Source organism: Balaenoptera borealis (genome assembly GCF_965194805.1).
Source record: "Balaenoptera borealis genome assembly, chromosome: 1".
Lineage (NCBI taxonomy): Eukaryota > Metazoa > Chordata > Mammalia > Artiodactyla > Balaenopteridae > Balaenoptera > Balaenoptera borealis.
In genome coordinates, this window is record NC_138860.1 from 182,282,454 (window position 1) to 182,303,472 (window position 21,019).

At 43.1% G+C, this 21,019-nt stretch overlaps 1 protein-coding gene and 1 long non-coding RNA gene across 10 annotated transcripts in view; one reads left to right on the forward strand and one right to left on the reverse strand.

The window, feature by feature from the left end:
- Positions 1-7,231, reverse strand: part of DDI2 (DNA damage inducible 1 homolog 2) — a 42,708-nt gene extending 35,477 nt beyond the window's left edge. For 7 of the 8 annotated variants that reach the window (XM_082381050.1, XM_082381049.1, XM_082381047.1 and 4 more), the window contains exon 1: positions 6,929-7,199. In XM_082381050.1, the coding sequence (XP_082237176.1) occupies positions 6,929-7,066 (138 nt within the window). In that variant the 5' untranslated portion in view covers positions 7,067-7,199. Of the gene's footprint in view, positions 1-6,928 lie in introns of all 8 variants that reach the window. The other variant, XM_082381053.1, reaches the window with a different exon arrangement.
- On the forward strand, positions 6,928-18,344 carry LOC309624523. 2 transcript variants are annotated; one of them, XR_014241994.1, is made up of 3 exons: positions 6,945-7,055; positions 8,461-8,693; positions 8,961-18,344. It is a non-coding gene; the product is annotated as an uncharacterized lncRNA (long non-coding RNA). The 2 variants fall into 2 exon arrangements; XR_014241993.1 differs by lacking the exon at positions 8,461-8,693 and having other exon boundaries at positions 6,928-7,055.
- The last annotated feature ends 2,675 nt before the right edge of the window (positions 18,345-21,019 follow it).

Sequence of the window (21,019 nt, forward strand, 5' to 3'; positions counted from 1 at the left end):
TTACCCTCACCTGCAAAGTCGAAATATGTTACAATAGATTGCAACTGTCATTCTATCAACCCATTCACTCTCCCTTATTTAAGCATATATCTCATAGTAAAAGTATACCAGAATCAACATAGATGGTTTGCAATACAACCTGAGAGTCATATTATAGCTTCTGGGATTGCTTTAAAAACCACCACAAATCTGAAGTGACAAGTGTCATGGGTTGAGGTGTGCAGCAAGAAAGAGGCATGCAAGAGAAATGCCATGCAGGCAGCTCCTACAAGGGGGCTTCAACTTTGTGAAGCAACCATAATGAAAGTACCAGTGGCCTAAGGCCTACTCCTTAATTTTCCAGGGTCAGGAATTCAACTATCGGTATATTTAGAGACACATGATCAGTCAACGTATTCTAACTGTACTTATAAGAGAACATGTACTTATCTACAACGAGAAATCAAACTCAGGAGAATCAGAATGCTCCTATCCACAAGATCACTGAATTTTCTTCAGGCTGGAAATGCTACCTGGAAAGCCATATTAAAATAGCAGACGGCTACCACTGAGTGAGCTCCTACTGGGAGCCAGCATCTTACTAGGTTCTTACGGTCTTCCACTTAATCCTCATATCCTCTCGTTTAAGTCTCATAATCAATTTATGAAGTAGATATTAACTGTCCCATTTTATGTACAGGGAAACAAATTACAGTTAGGTGACCTGAGGCTCCACAGCTATTGAGAAGAGAACTGGGATTGCAACCACATCTGCCTGACTTCACAGCCCATACTCTTTCCTAGTACCACATACAACTTTCCCAAATATAAGTCCAAAGTGGCATGGTGAATTAGCTGGGTGACCTTTGCAAGAGCTACTAAGCCACCTATCACTACTAAGGGCCTCTACTCACCAGCGGGATCAAACACTGTCCACTGCTCAATGTATCCCCTGCCCTGAACATGAAGAAAGAAGCACTACCAACCCCTCACTCTTTGGATTCCCATTTTACAGATGCCACACATCATTCCATCACTGTTCAGCTGAACAGTTTTTCCTCAGCAGACAACATAATTTTTTAAAAAGAAGGCAGCCTGATCTAACAACAAAACTGTAAGATCCAGGCAGTCAGTACCATCAAACATGTAACATGAAGTATGGAAGGTTGCTATCTGCCCCAATCTCCTAAAAAGACTAGACTGGAGAATGTGGGTAAGGATCAAACATTCTTCATTACTGACAAAGCAGCAGGTATATACCATTCTAGTCCAAGGACATAGGTGAGATAAACAGTAGCTTAGCTGAAATTATAACTGCCAAAAAGAACTGTTTTTTTTTGTTGTTGTTGTTAAAATAGGCTTAAGAATCTAAGACAATTATTCTGCAGCTTAAGTTCCAGAATAAATCTGAATGATTTTCCAACTTAATATGAGTATCTAGTAGACCAATGGTTTCAAATTTCTACCAGTCAAAACAAAATGAGTTTTGTTTATGGCATTGGTGATACTTTCTACCATTCATAATACCCAGCTCAAAGGTTATAAGGCTCAAAATTCAAGTTTTGCCAGTTATAAGAACTTACAACAGGAAAACTTATACAGCTACAAGTCTTAATCTCCAAAACTGGCACAACTGCTAGTACTTCTCCAGAGGAGGCACCCTAGAGACTGAATTCTCATCTTAACCAATATTTAACAATACACTAATTAATACAACTCCAAAGCCTTTAGGCATGATGTCAAATGTTTTCTGGTCTCTGAATGAGAGATTTCAATCAATCAACAGATATCGTAACAGTACATTTCTAGCATTAAGGATCATAAACTGACCACGAAACCCTTGGAATCACATTTGAATGGCTTCATAATAGTATCTACCATTAGCTGAAAGCCCACTATATGACAAGTGATCTACACATACCATCCCATGTAATAGTCAGCTTGACTTTTAAAACCCTTCTGGAAGATAACTTGACAATAGTTACTAAAAGCCTCCCAAAAGACCTGGCAATTCCATATCTAAGACTTTATCCTGAGGAAATAATCAGAAATCGAGACAAAGCCTTAAGTATATAGGTATCCACGGACATGTTACTTGTAACTGCTTCCAAATGTCCCCAATTCAAATGCCCAACAAGGGACTTCCCTGGAGGCAAAGTGGTTAAGAATCCACCTGCCAATGCAGGGCACATGGGTTCAAGCCCTGGTCCGGGAAGATCTCACATGCTGTGGAGCAACTAAGCCCGTGCGCCGCAACTACTGAGGCTGCACTCTAGAGCCCGCGAGCCACAACTACTGAGCCTGCGTGCCACAACTACTGAAGCCCGCGCACCTAGAGCCCGTGCTCCGCAACAACAGAAGCCACCACAATGAGAAGCCCGTGCACCGCAAGGAAGAGTAGCCCCCGCTCGCCCCAACTAGAGAACGCCCACGTGTAGCAACGAAGACCCAATGTAGCCAAAAATAAATTTTAAATAAATAAATAGTATACCATCACAAACTCTCTTGTCTCCCTCCCTCCCTCCTTTCCTTCTTTTTTTTAAAGGTATTTTTAAAAAATTTATTTATTTATTTTTGGCTGTTGGGTCTTTGTTGCTGCGTGCGGGCTTTCTCTAGTTGCTGTGAGCGGGCGCTACTCTTCGTTGTGGTGCACAGGCTTCTCACTGCGGTGGCTTCTCTTGTTGCAGAGCATGGGCTCTAGGCGCCTGGGCTTCAGGAGTTGTGGCTTGCGGGCTCTATAGAGTACAGGCTTAGTAGTTGTGGCGCATGGGCTTAGTTGCTCCGCAGCATGTGGGATCTTTCTGGACCAGGGCTCGAACCCGTGTCCCCTGCATTGGCAGGCGGATTCTTAACCACTGCGCCACCAGGGAAGCCCTCCTTTCCTTCTTTAAAAAAAAAAAAAAAAAAAAAGCCCAGCAAAAGGAAAACAAATAAATTGCAGTACATCTGTATGATGGTATATTATGTGGCCATTAAAACGATAAATTGCAAGAATTTGAAATGTTATGGGAAAACGCTGACAATGCAGTGTTGACTGAAGAAAGATATGAAATTGTTTATTACAGTTCAGGCCATATGTTTTAAAGATATATTTTAACTATATAAGAAGAAAAAAGCTTAGAAAAAAATACATTAAAAAGTAAACTGCAGTTATCTCTGAGTTATAAGGTAATAAGTAATGGTGTTATTTTCTCCTTTTCTATATGTTACAAGTTTTCTATAATGAATATGTGGTATTTATCAGAAAAGAAATACAAGAAAATTACCCGTGAAAATAAACATGGCAAAACCAGCTACAACAGAAATTCTCAGTTTCTACTGGCTTAAAATAGTGTTTTGGGCTTCCCTGGTGGCACAGTGACTAAGAATCTGCCTGCCAATGCAGGGGACACGGGTTCGAGCCCTGGTCTGGGAAGATCCCACATGCCACAGAGCAAATAAGCCCGTGAGCCACAACTACTGAGCCCATGTGCCACAACTACTGAAGCCAACACGCCTAGAGCCCATGCTCCACAACAAGAGACGCCACCGCAATGAGAAGCCCACACACCGCAACGAAGACCCAACACAGTCAAAAATAAATAAATAAATTTACTTAAAAATAATAACAATAAATAAAATAGTGTTTTACAGGGACTTCCCTGGTGGCGCAGTGGTTAAGAATCTGCCTGCCAATGCAGAGGACACAGGTTTGAGCCCTGGTCCGGGAAGATCCCACATGCCGCAGAGCAACTAAGCCCGTGCGCCACAACTACTGAGCCCCCGTGCCACAACTACTGAAGCCTGAGTGCCTAGAGCCCATGCTCCTCAACATGAGAAGCCACTGCAATGAGAAGCCTGAGCACAGCAACAAAGAGTAGTCCCCGCTCGCTGCCAACTAGAGAAGGCCTGTGTGCAGCAACGAAGACCCAATGCAGCCAAAAATAAAATAAATAAATATACAAATAAATAAATAAATAAATAAACAAAATAGTGTTTTACAAACCATAGATCATGCTGTGTGCAGAGCTGCATTTCCAGGATCATACAGTTCCTGCTATTATTTGGTATTTAAATATTCCTTCATTTGAGAGTTCTTATACATTCTGCACACTTTTTTTTTTTTAAAACCACATGCCACCTACAGGGGTAAATTACAACAATCTTTCAAAAATGCAAAGATATTAATTTCAAGTGAAGCTAAGTTCTTAATAATTGTTTGAAGTTCCTCTAGCCAAGTCTGCATCAAAGCATCAAACAGGGCCATGCCTGGCTTCCAAACCCACACTTGTGTTAAGAGATGGAACATGCCCAGCTTCAATCACATGTGCAAGTAGAGATTGTTCCTATTCTAAATTTGTTATCACTGCATTATAACTACTATAATCAGACTAGAGCTGTTAAAAATTAACACCCTTTCCAAGCATATCCTTATGCACAGTCGATGCTGATGTTGAAAGACTGAATTATAAACCAGTGATCCTTAATGAGGGGCAGACATACGACACAGTTCTTTAAGGATGTAGGAAGAAAACAGAAAATAATTAGAATTTGCATTTCCATTTTAGTTCATCCTTCCTTAAATTCTATCCTGTGCCTGTTTATAATGACCTAAGGTATTACTTCATGTATATAATTGATGTTTACAGCTATTACATACATGTAATATACATGCATTTATATTATGCATATGCCATTAGTTCATATATATTATTTATTATATACATCACAAAGATGCATGTTCCAAAACATTTTACTCAGAGGGATACTTGACCGAAAAAGTTTGCAGACCAGTGGTCTGGACACACAGTAACAGGAAAGAATAGCCAGGAACAAGAAAAAAAAAATCCCCGTTAGAAATGGAGTCAGAAATGGAGATGAAGGAACGAGAACAGAGAAGGGAAGTAAGAGGAGTAAAGGTAAAGAGACCAGGAGAACTTTGAGAGGAAGGAGGGGAAGATGAGTAATATGGGAGAACCCTGGGAGGTATAGGAGGGGTGGGGGGAGGCCCCAAGTAAGTGAAAATGATATATTTGTGCATAAAAACTACAATGATGTTTACTATTATGATTTGGTGAAAGGAAATGACTCAAGTGTCTAGGGTGGATCCTGTTCCTGCTTGATGGGCAAGCAACTGAAAGACAACGGACCACCAGACATCCTAAAATAGACACTGTGTTAGGTTACAATGGAGCCAACAGAACAAACTTGAAAAACAGGAGCTGTTTTACCGGCTATGTAATACAGGCTTAACACTAGCTGGAGCCCAGGTTTCCATATGCTAATTTGGCTTGGGAAGGAAGTAAATGCCAAAACATTGACCTAATGAATACGAAAGAATTTGGAGTTAGCCTAACCGTTCAATTAGGAAGGTACTGCTAACCTTCCGCACTGGCAGGACAGTGCCTACCTTACCATACAATTAATCGTCTTTCAATCTGACACCCTCTTTTGGCTACAGCCATCTCAAAAAGTGCAGGAATACAGAAATCACAATCTTTGTCTTCTCCCAAGCCCAACAAAGTCAATTTACATTTTAATTTTTTTATTTCCCTTACCAGCTGGTGATTATAACTAGGGTAAAAGAACAGCCAGAGGGAAGAGAAACAATTGAAAAAGCCACCTTCAAAAATCTGAGTTGATTTTCCCTCCCTACTTAAACTTCTTTTCTAGCTCTCTACCTGAGGGATTCATTGACAGAAACTGGTTCCTGAGTTTTTGTGGATTCTTTTTTTTTACAGAAGTTCCAAGAAATCCCTTTTGCCAGAATGCCTATTTGAGTGACACCTTGTGCCCCCAAATAAATTCTTTCTTGATATTCAGCTTATGCCAAGGTTCTAAAGTTCAAAGTGTAAAGGAATCATACTCACTTCTGAACAAAATATTGACACACTTGTTTACCATAGCACAGGGCAGAACAAGCTGTAGTGAGGCAATAGTTTTTGGAACTATTTCATAACTGCAGTAGGAAATCAAGATTTACCTTCTGGGGCCTTGGACGACTTCTATAATCTTCTTAATGTTTAGACTATGCCCTCCGAGGCCCACTTATCAAGTCAGGATTTACATGTTTCAGTGTGAAGGCCACAGTTATTGCCACCAAATCTGTTTGGTGGCAGCATCAGAGCATTTTGAGAATAAATTACTTTGCTTACTTAAAATGTAAGAGCAGCTTAATTTCTTTCCAGCAGGATAAGGGAAATGAAACAACCAAATCACACTGAGGCCATTTTTAAGCAAATATCCTCATCAAGCACTGAGCTCTGAACTCACCCAAACTCTGAATTGTGACCTGAAAGAAAGAGGGATCTTGGCCTACTACCAGGGAAGAAACCAGAGAAATAGTTTCGGTTGAACTAATAATTACTTAAAAAAAAATAATGATTTAACCAGAAACGCATGCGGTAGGGAAAAGAGCATTTCCAAAGGCTTCAAAACAAGGTGGTGCAAGTCTCAAACTTTTCCCTTCACTTCGAGCGCAAATCTCTACACTTAAAGGTAAATTACGTTTACTTAGGCAAGAGCCCTCTCCAAAAAAGCAGATGAACATCCATCTCCCACAGTGATCCAAACTGGTATTTCTGGTTGGGGAAGCAGAATGTATGAACTCTTGCAGACCTACGGCTTCTTCTTAGGTCTACGCCGACACTCCGAACTCGAGAAATTAGAGAAGGGGTCAAAGAGCCACAAGGTGGGGCGGGCCGCCCGACAGTCCACGCGCTCCTCAGGCTGCAGTGGGTGCGTCTGCGGTCAGGTTCTCCGCTCTCTCCCCCAGCACCCCACCCCACGCTTGGGGCGTATGGGGGCAGCCACCGATTCCAGCTCCCTCCCGGATGCGGGGGTGGGCTGGGAATGGCCATCCTGCTTCCCCTCCACCCCCCAATTCCTCACCAGCAGCAAAAGGAGTGCGTGAGGCCCCGAGGCGGGAGGGCTAGCTCCGGAGGGAGGCCCCACTCGCCGCTCAGCGTACCTGGCTCTCGGCTGCGGGGATGCCGGACTCGAGCTCACACAGCGCGCGGAAGTTGTGCAGCTCGAAGTCGGCGTCGACCTGGAGGGAAAAGGTCACCTCGGAGAGGTCCCTCCGCACACAGTACACGGTGAGCAGCATGGCCCGGGCCCGACCCAGCTCGGCTCGGCCCGGCCTCGGCGCGGGGCGGCGGCGGCGGCGGGGCCTGGATGGTGCTGCAGGCGGACGGCGCGGGCTGCTCGCTCGCCCGCCCGTTCGCTCCTTCCCTCCCTCACACACGCTCAGTGACTCACTCCCTCCCGCCCTCACCAGCAAGTACAGCCACCACCACCCGCCTGCAACTTCGTCTGCCTGCCTGCCTGCCGGCCTGCCTCCCACCGCTGCCGCCAAGCGCGCCAGCCGCCCGGCGCCCCGCCCCGCCGCAACGCCGATGCCGTAAAGCCCGCCTGACCCGCTCCGCCTTCGCGGCGCAGCAGAGGGGCGGAGCTGGGAAGGGGAGGCGGGAAGCAGCAGAGGATTCCAGGGCTCTTGGGACGGGAGAGGGAGGAAGGGCGAGGAGAGGGGAGCGAACGAAGAGAAAGAAATAAGTATTAATTGCTTGATTTAGTAAGTGACGTCGGTGGAGGACTCCAAAATCTCATTTATTCATCCGACAGGCATTTATTGAGCGCGTGTTGGCAAATAGCCACGTGGGTACAAAAATGCGTAAAAATACAGGTCTTTGCCCTTAATGAACTCTCAAGCTGATACAGGAGACTGAGAACCTAGCAGATTATTCTCAGACATATTTTCCAAAGTAGAAATTGAGGCTCAGACAGCTTACTTTTCTTCTTGTTCTGATGATTTAGGGTTAAAATCAAAATCACGACCCTGTCTGGATTATAGAACCCCTGCTCACTGGCCCCTGCCTCGCTCTTCAGCCCTGCCTCCTGAGCCCTGTCTGCACTCTGCCCTCCCTGCCACATTGTGACTTTCAGTTCTTCCTAAGCTCCATTTCCCTGCCTCGTAAATAGTTTTCCCTCTACTTGGACTGCTTCTTTCCTAGTCCTGGCAAACCCCAGCACCTATTGCAGTGTTTTTTATTGGGCACAGCTTAGAATCCACTCGATAAAATATGTGCTACTTTACTGGCCTGTTTAAGGCCACATAGCTGATGAGAAATAGAAGCCCAAAACATGAGGATGAGTCAGAAAACCAAAAGGGAAAGAGGAAGATACAATGGATACAAGATTGGCATCTCCCCATTTACCCCCCACTCCCCCATCCACGGAGTAGGGACACCCTCTTCTATTATAACAGGAGGGAAGGAGGGGTCAGGATGGCTATGGATGCAGGTAAGTGTAGGTAGGTTTGGTGGCAAGAAAGTAAGCGAAAGACCAGCTGAAGATGTATCTCTGTAAAGGAAGAGGGAAGGTTTTCTGCGGAGCATAAAGACAGAAGGTGGAGGAAGGGGGCGGGGTGGAGAAGAGTGGTTGTTATCAGCTACAGAAAGCCTATCAATGGCTTATGCAAGTGAGGGTTTATTTTTCTTACAGGATAGGAAGCCTGGAGGTAGACAGCAGCATTGATTCAGTGACTCAATGATACAAGGGACAGAATTCTGGCAAATCTTTTGGCCTTTCCCTGAGGGTCATGATATAGCTGGTTGCCTCCACCCCATGCACCATTTTCTTGTTCAAGCAAGAGGTTGCCCAGGAGTCCCCCAGTAGGTTTCTGCTTACATCTGGCCAGAACTGTGTCACACAGATGCAAGAAAAGGCCACGAAAAGTGAGTGTTTAGCTTGTCTCACCTCTTTAAAGGGTATGGATGGGGTGCGGGGGTGGGGGGGGAGGCGGGGGAGGGGTTGTAACAGGTTTTAGGTGAGACACACCTACCACCTACTACAGCAGAGAAGGTTTGAAATAACCATTGTAAGTTGAAGCAAATTGAGTAGAGAAATGATGTAGAATTGCCAGATGGTATCAAGGATTCAGCTGAAGTTGGAATCATGAACTGACTGATTTTTGTGTTACATTTTTTTCTATTGGTGCCCAGATGTGACAGATTTTATTTTCCAAAGATGGCCACGGCAATATCTTCCATCTTATATGTTCATCCTATAATGTAATCATGACATTCCTCCCATTAAGAGATGGGGTATATGTCCCTCCATTTGAATTATGGCAGATGGACTTTGGCATAAGTGTCACTGTGTGACTTCTGAGGCTAGTTGATAAAAGGCAATATAGCTTCTGCCTGATTCTCTTGGAACACTTGCTCTTGGAACCCAGCAGCCATGCTGTGAGGAAGCCCAAACTACCCCAGGCAGTGAGACTACATGGAGATAACATGTATAGACGGTTCAGGCAACAACCTAGCTGAGATCAAAGCCAATTACCAGGAAAACCCTCCTAGAACATGAATGAAGACACTTCCAGTTGATTTCAAATCAACCCTAGCTGTTGAATCATCTCCAGCCTTTGAGTCTTCCCAGCTGAGGCCCCAGACATCATGGAGCTGCCTCCACTGTATTCTTTTTGAATTCCTGACCCACAGAATCTGTGAGCATAATGAAATGGTTATTTTACATGACTAACTTTGGGGTGGGTTGTTACAAAGAACAATAATTGGTACACTGAATATAGGCACAGCCAATAAACTCCTAAAAAAAAAGAGAGAACTTTTTATTGCAGCATAATGCACAAAAAGTGCATGCATTTTAAGTGTATATGGTGAGATTTCACAAACTGAACATCTCTGTTCAGAACATTATCAGTACCTCAAAAGCCCCCCTTATCCTTCTTTCTATAATTAATAGTAATCTTTTAAAAAAATATTTATTTGGCCGTGCTGGGTCTTAGTTGCGGCACGTGGGATCTTCATTGCCGTGTGCGAGATCTTTAGTTGCAGCATGCGAGATCTAGTTCCCTGACCAGGGATCGAACCTGGGCCCCCTGCATTGGGAGCTCAAAGTCTTAACCACTGGACCACGAGGGACGTCCCATAGCCTTCCTTCTAATCACTAACTCTCCCTCCCCAAACCCCTCCAAGTGTAACCAGTATCCTAACATTTAACAGCATAGATTCATTTTTTTAAAAAAATTTATTTATTTATTTTATTTATGGCTGTGTTGGGTCTTCGTTTCTCTGCGAGGGCTTTCTCTAGTTGTGGCAAGCGGGGGCCACTCTTCATCGCGGTGCGCGGGCCTCTCACTGTCGCGGCCTCTCTTGTTGCGGAGCACAGGCTCCAGACACGCAGGCTCAGTAATTGTGGCTCACGGGCCCAGTTGCTCCGCGGCATGTGGGATCTTCCCAGACCAGGGCTCGAACCCCTGTCCCCTGCATTGGCAGGCAGATTCTCAACCACTGCGCCACCAGGGGAGCCCAACATAGATTCATTTTGATTGTTTTCCTATCACATATAAGTGGACTCACACAGCATGTAGTCTTGTGTCTGCCTTCTTTCACTCGATATTAAGTGGGTTTTGTCCATATCATTGTATGTAATTATAAGTTGTACATTCTCCTTGTATTTTGTTTGGGAAATACACCATAATTCATCCATTCTGTGGCTGATGGGCATTTGAGTGGATACATTTTTCTTTGAACCATTTTGACTTATGGTTTTCAAAATTCGCAACCAAAAGAATCCTAACTAATATAAGCCCACAGCTTTTTACCAATCAGACCCTTTCCTCTTGGGCCTCACCCCTTCTGCACTCTGATCAGTTGCCTCCTGTGATCTGGTTCACAGTAGCTCCTCCCACTTCTCTCGCACCGCTCTATGAGATGGACTTTGCATCTCTATTACTTGTGACCACAAATAGCTTCAGACATCTCTGGTCCTTAATTCTAAGTCAGGATGGGGTGGGTTGGACAAGGCCTAGACAAGCAGGGCTACCAAGAAGTTCCATGATCATTGCTGTTTGTCAAGAATCTTGCGGATGTTTGCTAACATTTGCAATGCTCACTTCTTGCCAGGCACTCCTCCATGCATGTTATGCGTGTTGAGTCCTTTAATCCTCACAACAATCCTGTGAGGTATTATCTCCATTTTACAGATGAAGAAACTGAGGCATAGAGAGGGGTCAGTCACTTGCCCAAGGACACACAAATAGCAGCTCGAATTCCAGTCAGGCAATCTGACTTGAGTCTAGGGATTTCCCTGGCAGTCCAGTGGTTAGGACTTCATGCTTCTACTGCCGGGGGCGGGGGTGGGGTGGGGTGGGGGCGGGTTCGACCCCTGGTCGGGGAACTAAGATCTCGCAAGCAGCAGGGCATGGCCAATAAATAAATAAATAAATAAATAAATAAATAAGACTCAAGTCCACAGTCTTAACCATTATTTTACACTGCTGAAGGTGAGACCTCATTTTATCCTTCTAAAAGCCCTCAGAGATAGGAACTATTAGTATTCATTCCCATTTCATGGATAAGGAAACAGGTGTGGGGATTTTAATTAACTTACCCAAGTTCACTCAGCTAGTGAGTGGCAGATTCTCCAAACTGGAAGAAACTTGAAGAGTGAAAACATCAGTTTGACTAGAACACAAATGCTCTGCCTGCACTTTAAATGTGGGGAAACCTTGCTGTCCTCCAAAACCCTGACTTTCCTCACCATTTGGTCACCACCAGCAAAGTTGCTGTCTACTTCGAGATTCTTGCCTAATTCTTCTCTATTAAAAAGAGCAAATCAGTAAAGATATCTACCCTAGTTGATTTTAAAAATTCCACACAATAGGAATTAAATCTCCCAAATACTGTAAGTACTTGTTTGATATTTGTGCCTGCTTTTTTTTCGCAGAGGGTGGGGGCAGCGCTTAACAGTAAACCATTTAATTCTCATAGCTCTGGAGATTGGGAAGTCCAAGATCAAGGTGCTGACAAATTTGGTGTCTGGTGAGGTTGCCTTTTTATTTTTTTAAAGCAGGTATTGATATATATTGCTTTTTAAAACTTTTCTTCCTCATCAGCTCCTGGTTGCTCAAAGAGGCCTATCTGTCCTTATTTTTCCTGGCATGTCAACTGATAGCAGATGATGCTCCACTTTTCTCATTTTACCTTAACACAAAAACTCTTTCGGTTTCCTATTTCTTAGGCTGGGATCATGTGCATATGTATAATGCAAAGCCTCCTTCCTTTCCTGCTTATCTTTCCTAAAATCTGATAGCGTTTCAGTCCCACTACATTCTAGGTCAATTCTTCCTCATTGCAGATGCACCTTGTACTCATTGGGCTATCAAAACATTTCAGGTAAATATGGCTGTAATTTCAAGCACCATAATTTGCCTACTCAGAAGTTTGGAGCTAGAGATCAATATATACTTTGATTACTAGAGTCAGCCCTGGGCAAAACTACAAAATAAGCCAAAGTTTGTCCTTGGCAAGCTCAACTTTATGCTCCTTTCTTGGCTTCTGAACTTTCTCTCCACCTGTTCCTCTTACTTCTCATGTGCTCCTACTTTCTTCACTTGCCTTTTCAAAACTTGCTCTCAAGAAAGGATTTGGACTAATTCACACTAAGGTACTAGTGACAGCAGAAACTCAATATGATCTTTCTTAGGGTATTTGCATTTTAACAGGGTATAAATCATCAGCTGCAGATTTCTCAGCTTCAGGGAATTTGTTGGGGAAGGTCAGTTTTCTCAAGAACCTTCTGGATTGACACAAACCTATTTCACCTACTCTGCTGACAGCTGAGCTGGGCTTTGCTGATCCATCCTTGACGTATCTAGTTCAACACTCACCTTGGCAGTTAAACTGCTCTTTTCTATTCTTCTTCCTCTTCAAGAAACTCCTGGTTTTACATGAAAAACTTGAGTGTCTTTCTTCTTGGGATACCACATCACCATTGTGGAGGAATCTCAGGTGTCATGGCTAAAAGTACAGAACCAGCTTTTAAGATACAAAGTGGATACAAAGCTTTCTGAGAGTGGGCACTGCCAATGTCAGAATCATTACAATACTGTGGATATGTTCAAAGTCCTTTAGCCACATGGAGCAACTTTGGTCCACTCACCATAATCAGCAGTAGAACCATATGGGGCATAGACCATTTATTTATTTCTTCAACAAACAATTATTAACACCTACTGCATGCCAGACATTGTTCTAGGTACTAATGGTACAGCAGGAAACAAGGCAAAGTGCCTATCCCCATGGAGTTTACGTTCTAGTAGGGGGTGGCAGACAAAGAACATATAAAAATGTGTTAGGTGGTGATAAGTGCTATATAGAAAAAAAAAAAAAAACAAGCAGCAAGCAAGTGTTCGGGAGGGGTGGGGAATTAGGGCACACAGTGGTTGCTACTTTACACATGGTGGTCAGAGAAAGCCTATATTACAAGGTGACACCTGAGCAAATGAATGAAGTGAAGGCATGAATCATGTGGATATCTGGGGAGAATACTCAGCACAGGCAACAGCAAGTGCAAAGAACTAAATATGGAAGGATACTGGCCCTGTTGAAGAAACAGCATGAAGAATAGCACTTCTGGAGATAAATGAATGAGGAGAAGTGGATAGGAGCCCATCGGAACAGATTATGTGATAAGTAATTGAAAGGACCTTGGCTTTTACTGACTGAAATAAGAAGCCACTGGAGCGTGTTGTGCAGAGATGTGACATGAAAAAAATCACTTTGACTGACTTGTGGAGGAAGGCAAAAGTGGACTAGTTAGAAGGCTATTACTGTAACTCAGGTGAAAAATCATGGGGGAATCTAACCAGTGCAGTAGCTGTGCAAGTAGAGAAAAGTGGAGATAGTCAGATTGTGAACTTATTTTGAAGGTAGAGCCAATAGGACTCATTGATACATCGGATATGGGGTGTGAAAGAAGACCCAAGGACAGCTGCAAGGCATATGCCAGTAATACTTTATTTTTTTGGCATGCAGAACTTCCCCGACTAGGGATCGAACCTCTCCCCTGCAGTGGAAGCACGGAGTCTTAACCATTGGACCACCAAGAAGTCCTGTCAATAGTACTTCAAACCCCTCTGCTTGCTAGAGGGACATTTGTTAGAATGAAAGGATTGCCAACAACCTCCTGGGCAGTTTTTAAAAAGAAGAGCTGGGCCATCCCAAGTTCTCTCTTCAAATCCCTTTCAAATTAGATTTCTTTTTTTTCTTTTTGGCCAGGCCTCACCGGCCTGTGGCAGGGTGCCCACACATCCTGGTCTGCACGCTGGGACCTAGACTTCATGAACTGACGTGTGGATAACTAGGCTCCGCCCCTCACTCACGAGAAGCTTTATTAGTTCTCTAAATTCACAATGTAAGTTCTACCTTTTCAACAACTACTTCAGCAAGACAGTCTCTCTACCCGCCCCCCCCAAAAAAAACTCCTCTTGCCCCAGATGCAGTATCTCTCTTTTAGCCAGCGCTGAATATACTGCCCAATTTAGTATCCTTTATATCCCTAATTTTCACCCCTTATTTGTCACGAAACTTCTTGGCATCCTAACATTCGCTCGTGTTAAACAGGTTGGTCAGAACTGTCTCTGTTTCGGAAGGCACATTTCAGCATCTGACAAGTCTTATTCTCAGGAAATGCTCCTGCACGACCAAACTAGACCCTTGAGCCCAATTCAGCACCGTTTCACCGCTTCGCTATAGCCGGCGCAGAAATGCCTCAACTGCCGGTTGCGTTTCTCTTCGGTCACGGGAGCCAAAGCCAGGACTTCTTACGACGCCAGGGCGGAAACCCCAAGAAACGACCCTCCAACTCCATCACCACGCCCGCCGTCCCAGAGCCTTGCGGAAACGCGCCTGCGCCGCATCACGTGCCTGCTTTGTGATCTCCCAGTGGGCAGTGGCGTCTGATCACGTGACGCGCGTGACCAATGTCTGGCGTCCGCGCTCTGGGCTGCTGGTTGCTAAGTGACCCCAGATCTCGCTAGTTTGCGCTGCTTGGCTTTATCCCGGGAGGCAGTGGTGGAAGCTTCAGACCTGGCCCAGGCTCTTGGACGCGCCAGTGGAGGGTCTTTTGCGGCTGCTGCCTTCTCTCTGGCGGGATCCCAGATGGTGGCCCCCACACCCTCGCGCCTTCAAGGCTTGAACCTGGGCTTCCGGGCATCCGCGATCAGGCGGGCTCCGGTTCTTCTGGGACTAACCCGGAGGCTGGGGTGCCGCAGGGCCGCACTGGGTGGACCCGGTCCACACTGCCTTGGCCACCTCAGCCTAGAGAACCGGCTCAGACTCTAGTTCCGGCAAGGGTGTGACTGAGGCAGTGGCTGGCTGAGAGACTAATGCCTGTTAGTCCCTGGCGTGGCTTCCTGTAGTTTCCTCCTTCCTTGCGGCTTATGTGAAGACTTAGGCCTGTTGCTTTGTCCAGAAAAGAGAAATAGGAGCTCTGTGTGCTGTGCTTTCCTGAAACAACTGTGTCTTGAGTACTTGTAGACTGAAGGATAACAGATTTCGATTAAAAAAAAAAAAAAAAATTTACTCCCAGAAGTCAAAAGAGTCAAATACTTTTAAAAAAGTTTATATATTTAACATTTTTTTAAAAAAGCCTTGTCTTTGGGATATCTAGTAACATTGGCAGTCTTTTTGCTGTTCAGCATTTTTAATCCAGAAATACTATGGTGTGCCTGGGAGTTGTGTGTACTGCTTGTTAGAAAGTTTGATATTTCATGTGTTCCTAACTTATATTTGGATTGGGTTTCACTTATTTCATTCTAATCATCAACTTGTGAAATAAGGTGGGCAGGTTTTGCTTTTTTTTTTTTTTTTTTCATGCATAAGGAAACATGATCAGAGAAACTATTTGCCAGACACCAGTGCTTCTCAAAGTTGAATGTGTATAGCAACCACTTGGGGATCTTGTTAAAATGCATATTATGAGTCTTCAGGTCTGGAGCAGGGCCTGAGAGTTTCTGCATGTCCAGGAAGCTCCCAAGTACAGAAGAAGCTGTTGGCCTGATGCATTGTTCGAATAGCAGTAGTCCTAGGTAATTGCTATTCCTAGTTAATGGCACAACTGCCTCCTTTCTGTATCTGATTTTATGCCAAAACAACAACTTCTTAACATCTGTGAACTTTCAGTACATATGAAGGGAAAATCATAGGATGGACATGACAAACAGCAGATAGTCTACATAGAATTTCTATTCAGTACGCATTTTAGTTATTTTGTTAGTTTGATCTTCTGAGGATTTAAAATATTTGAGAGAAAGGGCTTAAAACTATCAACCTTTTTGTTACTAAAAAGGCTTTTAAAAAGAGAAGGTGAAATTTCTCCTGGCATTGAAGGACGTATTTAACTAGGAGGACCCATATCCAGAGTTGACTCCCACTGACTCACCACGCATTCCTAGTCCTTTGTTTCTTTTAAAAGCTTCATCAAATTAGAACACACGTGCAGTTCTGAACACAGAGACTAAGCAGTGAAGACTAGCCAATTTATCCTCTGGTTAAAAGAGAAGAAATTTTAAATGGAATAAGAAAAATTAGATATCCAGGAACCTAGCACAATGATTTTTAAAATTAATTAATTAATTAATCTATTTATTTATGGCTGTGTTGGGTCTTTGCTGCGTGCGGACTTTCTCTAGTTGTGGCGAGTGGGGACTACTCTTCGTTACCGTGCGCGGGCGTCTCACTGCAGTGGCTTCTCTTGTTGCGGAGCACGGGCTCTAGGCTCGCAGGCTTCAGTAGTTGTGGCACGTGGGCTTAGTTGCTCCGTGGCATGTGGGATCTTCCCGGACCAGGGCTCGAACCCATGTCCCCTGCATTGGCAGGCAGATTCTTAACCACTGTGCCACCAGGGAAGTCCCCACAATGATTTATAGAATTGATGGTGCTTCATATATGTAAAAATTAATGAAAATCATTATGTTGTCATTAATGAAAGATTTGAATGTCCCAAGTAGGCTCTTTGACTCAGGTATGGTGCTGTGGTTTTCTTAATGTTTCTTGTGCTTGGGGTTTATTGAGCTGCTTAGATCTACGGTTTTCATTAAATTTGGAAAATTTTAAAAATATTTATCTATTTGGCTGCACTGGGTCTTAGTTGCGGCACGAGGGATCTATTTCCCTGACCGGGGATCGAACCCTGGCCCCCTGCATTGGGAGCTTGGAGTCCTAACCACTGGACCTCCAGGGAATTCCCAGTGCTGTATATGTTTGTATTCCTATAAAACTTGAGCTTTGTTCTGGGGTGTAGTTAAGTTACTTTGGAATTAGTTTGATTTTTTTGCGTCTTGCTTTTTTAAAGATTTGTTAGATAGGATGAGAGCAGGGCTGACTCTAGGACTGATTATTCCCCCTGAGGCAGGACCTCTATGAGTACTCTTCCCAATGCTCCGTAAATTATGAATTTTTCTTTTCTTTTTTTTTTTGGCCTCGCCACGCAGCTTGTGGGATCTTAGTTCCCCGACCAGGGATTGAACCCGGGACCCTGCAGTGAAAGCTCCAAGTCCTAACCACTGGACTGCCGGGGAATTCCCAAACTATGAATTTTTCTAATCTGGCTAGTGGGAATAGGCACTATTCCCAGCCGGCTATAAGAGTCAAGCACCTTTCCCTCCAATCCTTTCAAGTGGTTCTTTCCCCAGCCTTGGGAAATTTTCTTGTGCACAGGTGCTAAGCAGTACCTTGGTGAATACTAGAAGAAATCTCTGGGGTTTTTTCTTTCTCTGAACTGCTCCACCATCTCTGTCACTCTGTCCTATGAACTCTAGCTGCTTTGGTCTTCCTGGACTCAGCTCTGTATGCCGGACTCAGGGACTCCACTGAGCTCTGCTTCCGTTTTCCGTTCTTGCACTGTAGCCTGGAAACTCAGGCAGTTCTGGGGCAGTACCGGGGCCCATCTCATTTGGTCCTTTCTCAAGGATTACTGTCCTTTGTGGTATGATGTCCAGTGTATTAAAGACCATTGTTTCATAATTTTTTGTTCCTCCTTTGGTTGTTTTAGGTGGAACAGTAAGTCTGGTCCCTGTTTCTCTATCGTGACTTCTGGAAATGGAAGTCCAAATATCACACCAATTTTACCACTTTTATCACTCAAACCCATTGGCTATTGAAACTCTTAAGTTAGGTTGCATACTGTTGAACTCACATCCAGTTGATTCCAGGAGAAGACAGCTATTCTCGTTTTTATATTCCTACAGACTTAACCAATAGCCTGGCACTTGGCTGACACTCAGTAAAAGCTGGAGTGGATGAATAAACTATTTTGAGCAAACAGCTGTCGATCAGCTTGTGGTGTTTTCTTCCAACATGTGTTGATGGGCTTTTGCAATTTTCTTCTTGCCTGCCAGCAGCAAATGAAAGCTAGGCAAAGTGGAAATTTCTGGGACTTGTTATTCATGATTGTAATTATCCACAAAAACGCACCCTTTAAAAAAGCTTATTAACAAGCATGAGGGAAGTTTTTGGGGGTGATGGACGTGTTCTAGAAGTGGGTTGTGGTGGAATGGCTGCACAAGTTTGTAAAAGAAATCACTGAATTGTACACTTAAAAAGAGGTGATTTTTGTGGCATATAAGTTACACCTAAATAAAACAGTTTTTAAAAAAAAACGCTTATGTTGAAGATTCCCAAGGCATTTTAAGGTGAAAAAAGGAAGTTGCCAACCAATTTATACAGGCTAAACCCAATTTTGATATTATCTTTTTAAAAAGTATTTATTTATTTATTTGGCTGCACCGGGTCTTAGTTGTGGCACTTGGGATCTTCATTGCGGCGCGTGGGATCTTTAGTTGTGGCATGCGGGATCTAGTTCCCTGACCAAGGATGGAACCCACGCCCCCTGCATTGGGAGCTCAGAGTCTTAACTGCTGGACTACCAGGGAACTCCCAGTTTTGATATCTGCAAAAGCTGCATATGCATTGAAATGTAACCTTGAGCAGGTAGGGATAGACTATGGTGGACTTTCACTTTGTACCATACACATGTATTAGTTTTGTAATCAGAAAAAAATAAAGATTTTGAAAGGAAGATTGTATTTTTTCATTAAAGGAGAGAGAAAATCAAGTAAAAGGCAAGAAAAAAAAATGTGTATTTGACCCATCTACAAGGTAGTAGACAGGCTGTTAGATTAGAAATCAGAAAGCCTGATAATAATTCTTGTTCTGTTTTTGAACTCCAAGCTACGACAGATTATTTAGCTGCTGGCTATTGTTCCAGAAACCAGGTTTAAGTAATGAAGTGCATATTTGGAGTCTGGATCTTAAGTGTCAAAAGTGGAGCTCTGAAATGAGTTTGAAAGTAGCTATGGGAATAATGTCAATGCAGGGGAATCCTTTTATCCTCTTAGCTATCCAATAAATGATGAGATTCCCTCCCTCTCAACCACTCTGACCAGAGCCTTTGACAGGTAAGATAATCTCTAATTTGGGATTCTAGGGAGGAAGTTGTGTTGTAATATGCAGTAACATCACTGGCTTAGCACTTCAGTTTCCTTGTTAAATATAAATAATATGTCATATTTATTTTATAGGATAATTGGAAGGACAAATGAGATAAAATATAGCAAGTGTTGATTTCAGAAGGAAATTGGAATGTAAAAACAAGTCATCATGAAACAGAACAGATACTTTATCATACCACTGATCTTATTATACTACAGGAAATATTGTATCACACATGCTTTATTTGTATGAGATCTCTATCTGTACTTCAAGCATTGATCTTTATCCTCCAAACACGTATATGAAGATTTTCTGGGACTTCCCTGGTGGTCCAGTGGGTAAGACTCCACTCTCCCAATGCAGGGGGCCTGGGTTCCATCCCGGGTCAGAGAACTAGATCCCACATGCATGCTGCAACTAAGAGTTCACGTGCTGCAATTAAGAGTCTGGGTGCCACAACGAAGATCCCATGTGCTGCAACGAAGACCCCGCGCAGCCTAAATAAATAAATATTAAAAAAAAGAAAAGAAAAGGAATGCATCGGAGACTGGCCGGGGCTTTGAAAAATCTAAACATTTTCCTCAAGAAAAAAATCAAATGGTGTAAAGATTACATTAAGATAGCCTATTGCATTATCAAATTGTTGAGGTGTCAGGATGAAATCTGATTGACTAAACCATCTAAACTGTATGTCACCTGATTGAATGATTGAATGAGAGCTCTGTCCATTTTTTGAATTCTCCTCCTTTCTTTGTTAGATGATCAAGAAGAAGTTTTCTGTGCCCTCTCCTGGTTTGACTTTGAAACTGCATAACAGTGATCTTTAAACTTCATTGGGTGGGGCTTTCCTTCAGTAAATGCATGCTCTCCCTCCCCTTCCTCTTGCCTTCGAAGGCTCATTTTGAACTATAGAGAGACAGAGGGGCCAGAAGAACTGTTCAATCATTCACTCACCTACTAAACATTTATTATATTCGGTTTTTTTTAACAAAGCACTGCCCTTGGAGGTCAGCCAAAAGGCAGAAGCAGATATTGGAACTTAAAATTTACTAGAACAGAGCTTCGGAACCTTTTTCCTGTCACAGCACACATAGAAAATTACACAATTTTAAGAACCTAAATGGGAAAAGAATTTGAAAAAGGATAGATACATGTATATATATAACTGAATCACTTTGCTGTACACCTGAAACTAACACATTGTTAATCAACTATATTCCAATATAAAATAAAAATTAAAAAAAATTACACAATTTGTATTTCCCACTGAGGTAAAGGGGAAGGAGGGGGAGGAGGGATTTAGGGGCATTTATATGGGATTTGGTAAAAAAAAGAAAATTCCATTTTCTACATATTGTATAATTATGATTTGAAAAATAAAATGAAAGTATTAGAGACAGCATTAAATATTGAGCTTATATAAAGTTTCCAAATAAAATATTTTGCAAATTTTCACTTCTGTGAATGTAACTATTTTTTCTTTTTTAATTTTCTTTTTAAATTTTCTTTTGAATGTAACTTTTAAATATCAGGTTTTATGCTTAAAATGGTTACATGCAATAATGACCAGAACTTTTCAAGAAGGATCTCTTCAAGTTCTTTTTTTTGTTTTTGTTTTTTATTTTATTTATTTATTTATTTGGCTGCGTCAGGTCTTAGTTGTGGAACTCAGGATCTTCGTTGAGGTGTGGGGTCTCTTCGTGGTGGTGCTTGGGCTTCTCTCTAGTTGTGGCATGTGGGTTTTCTCTCTCTAGTTGTGGCAC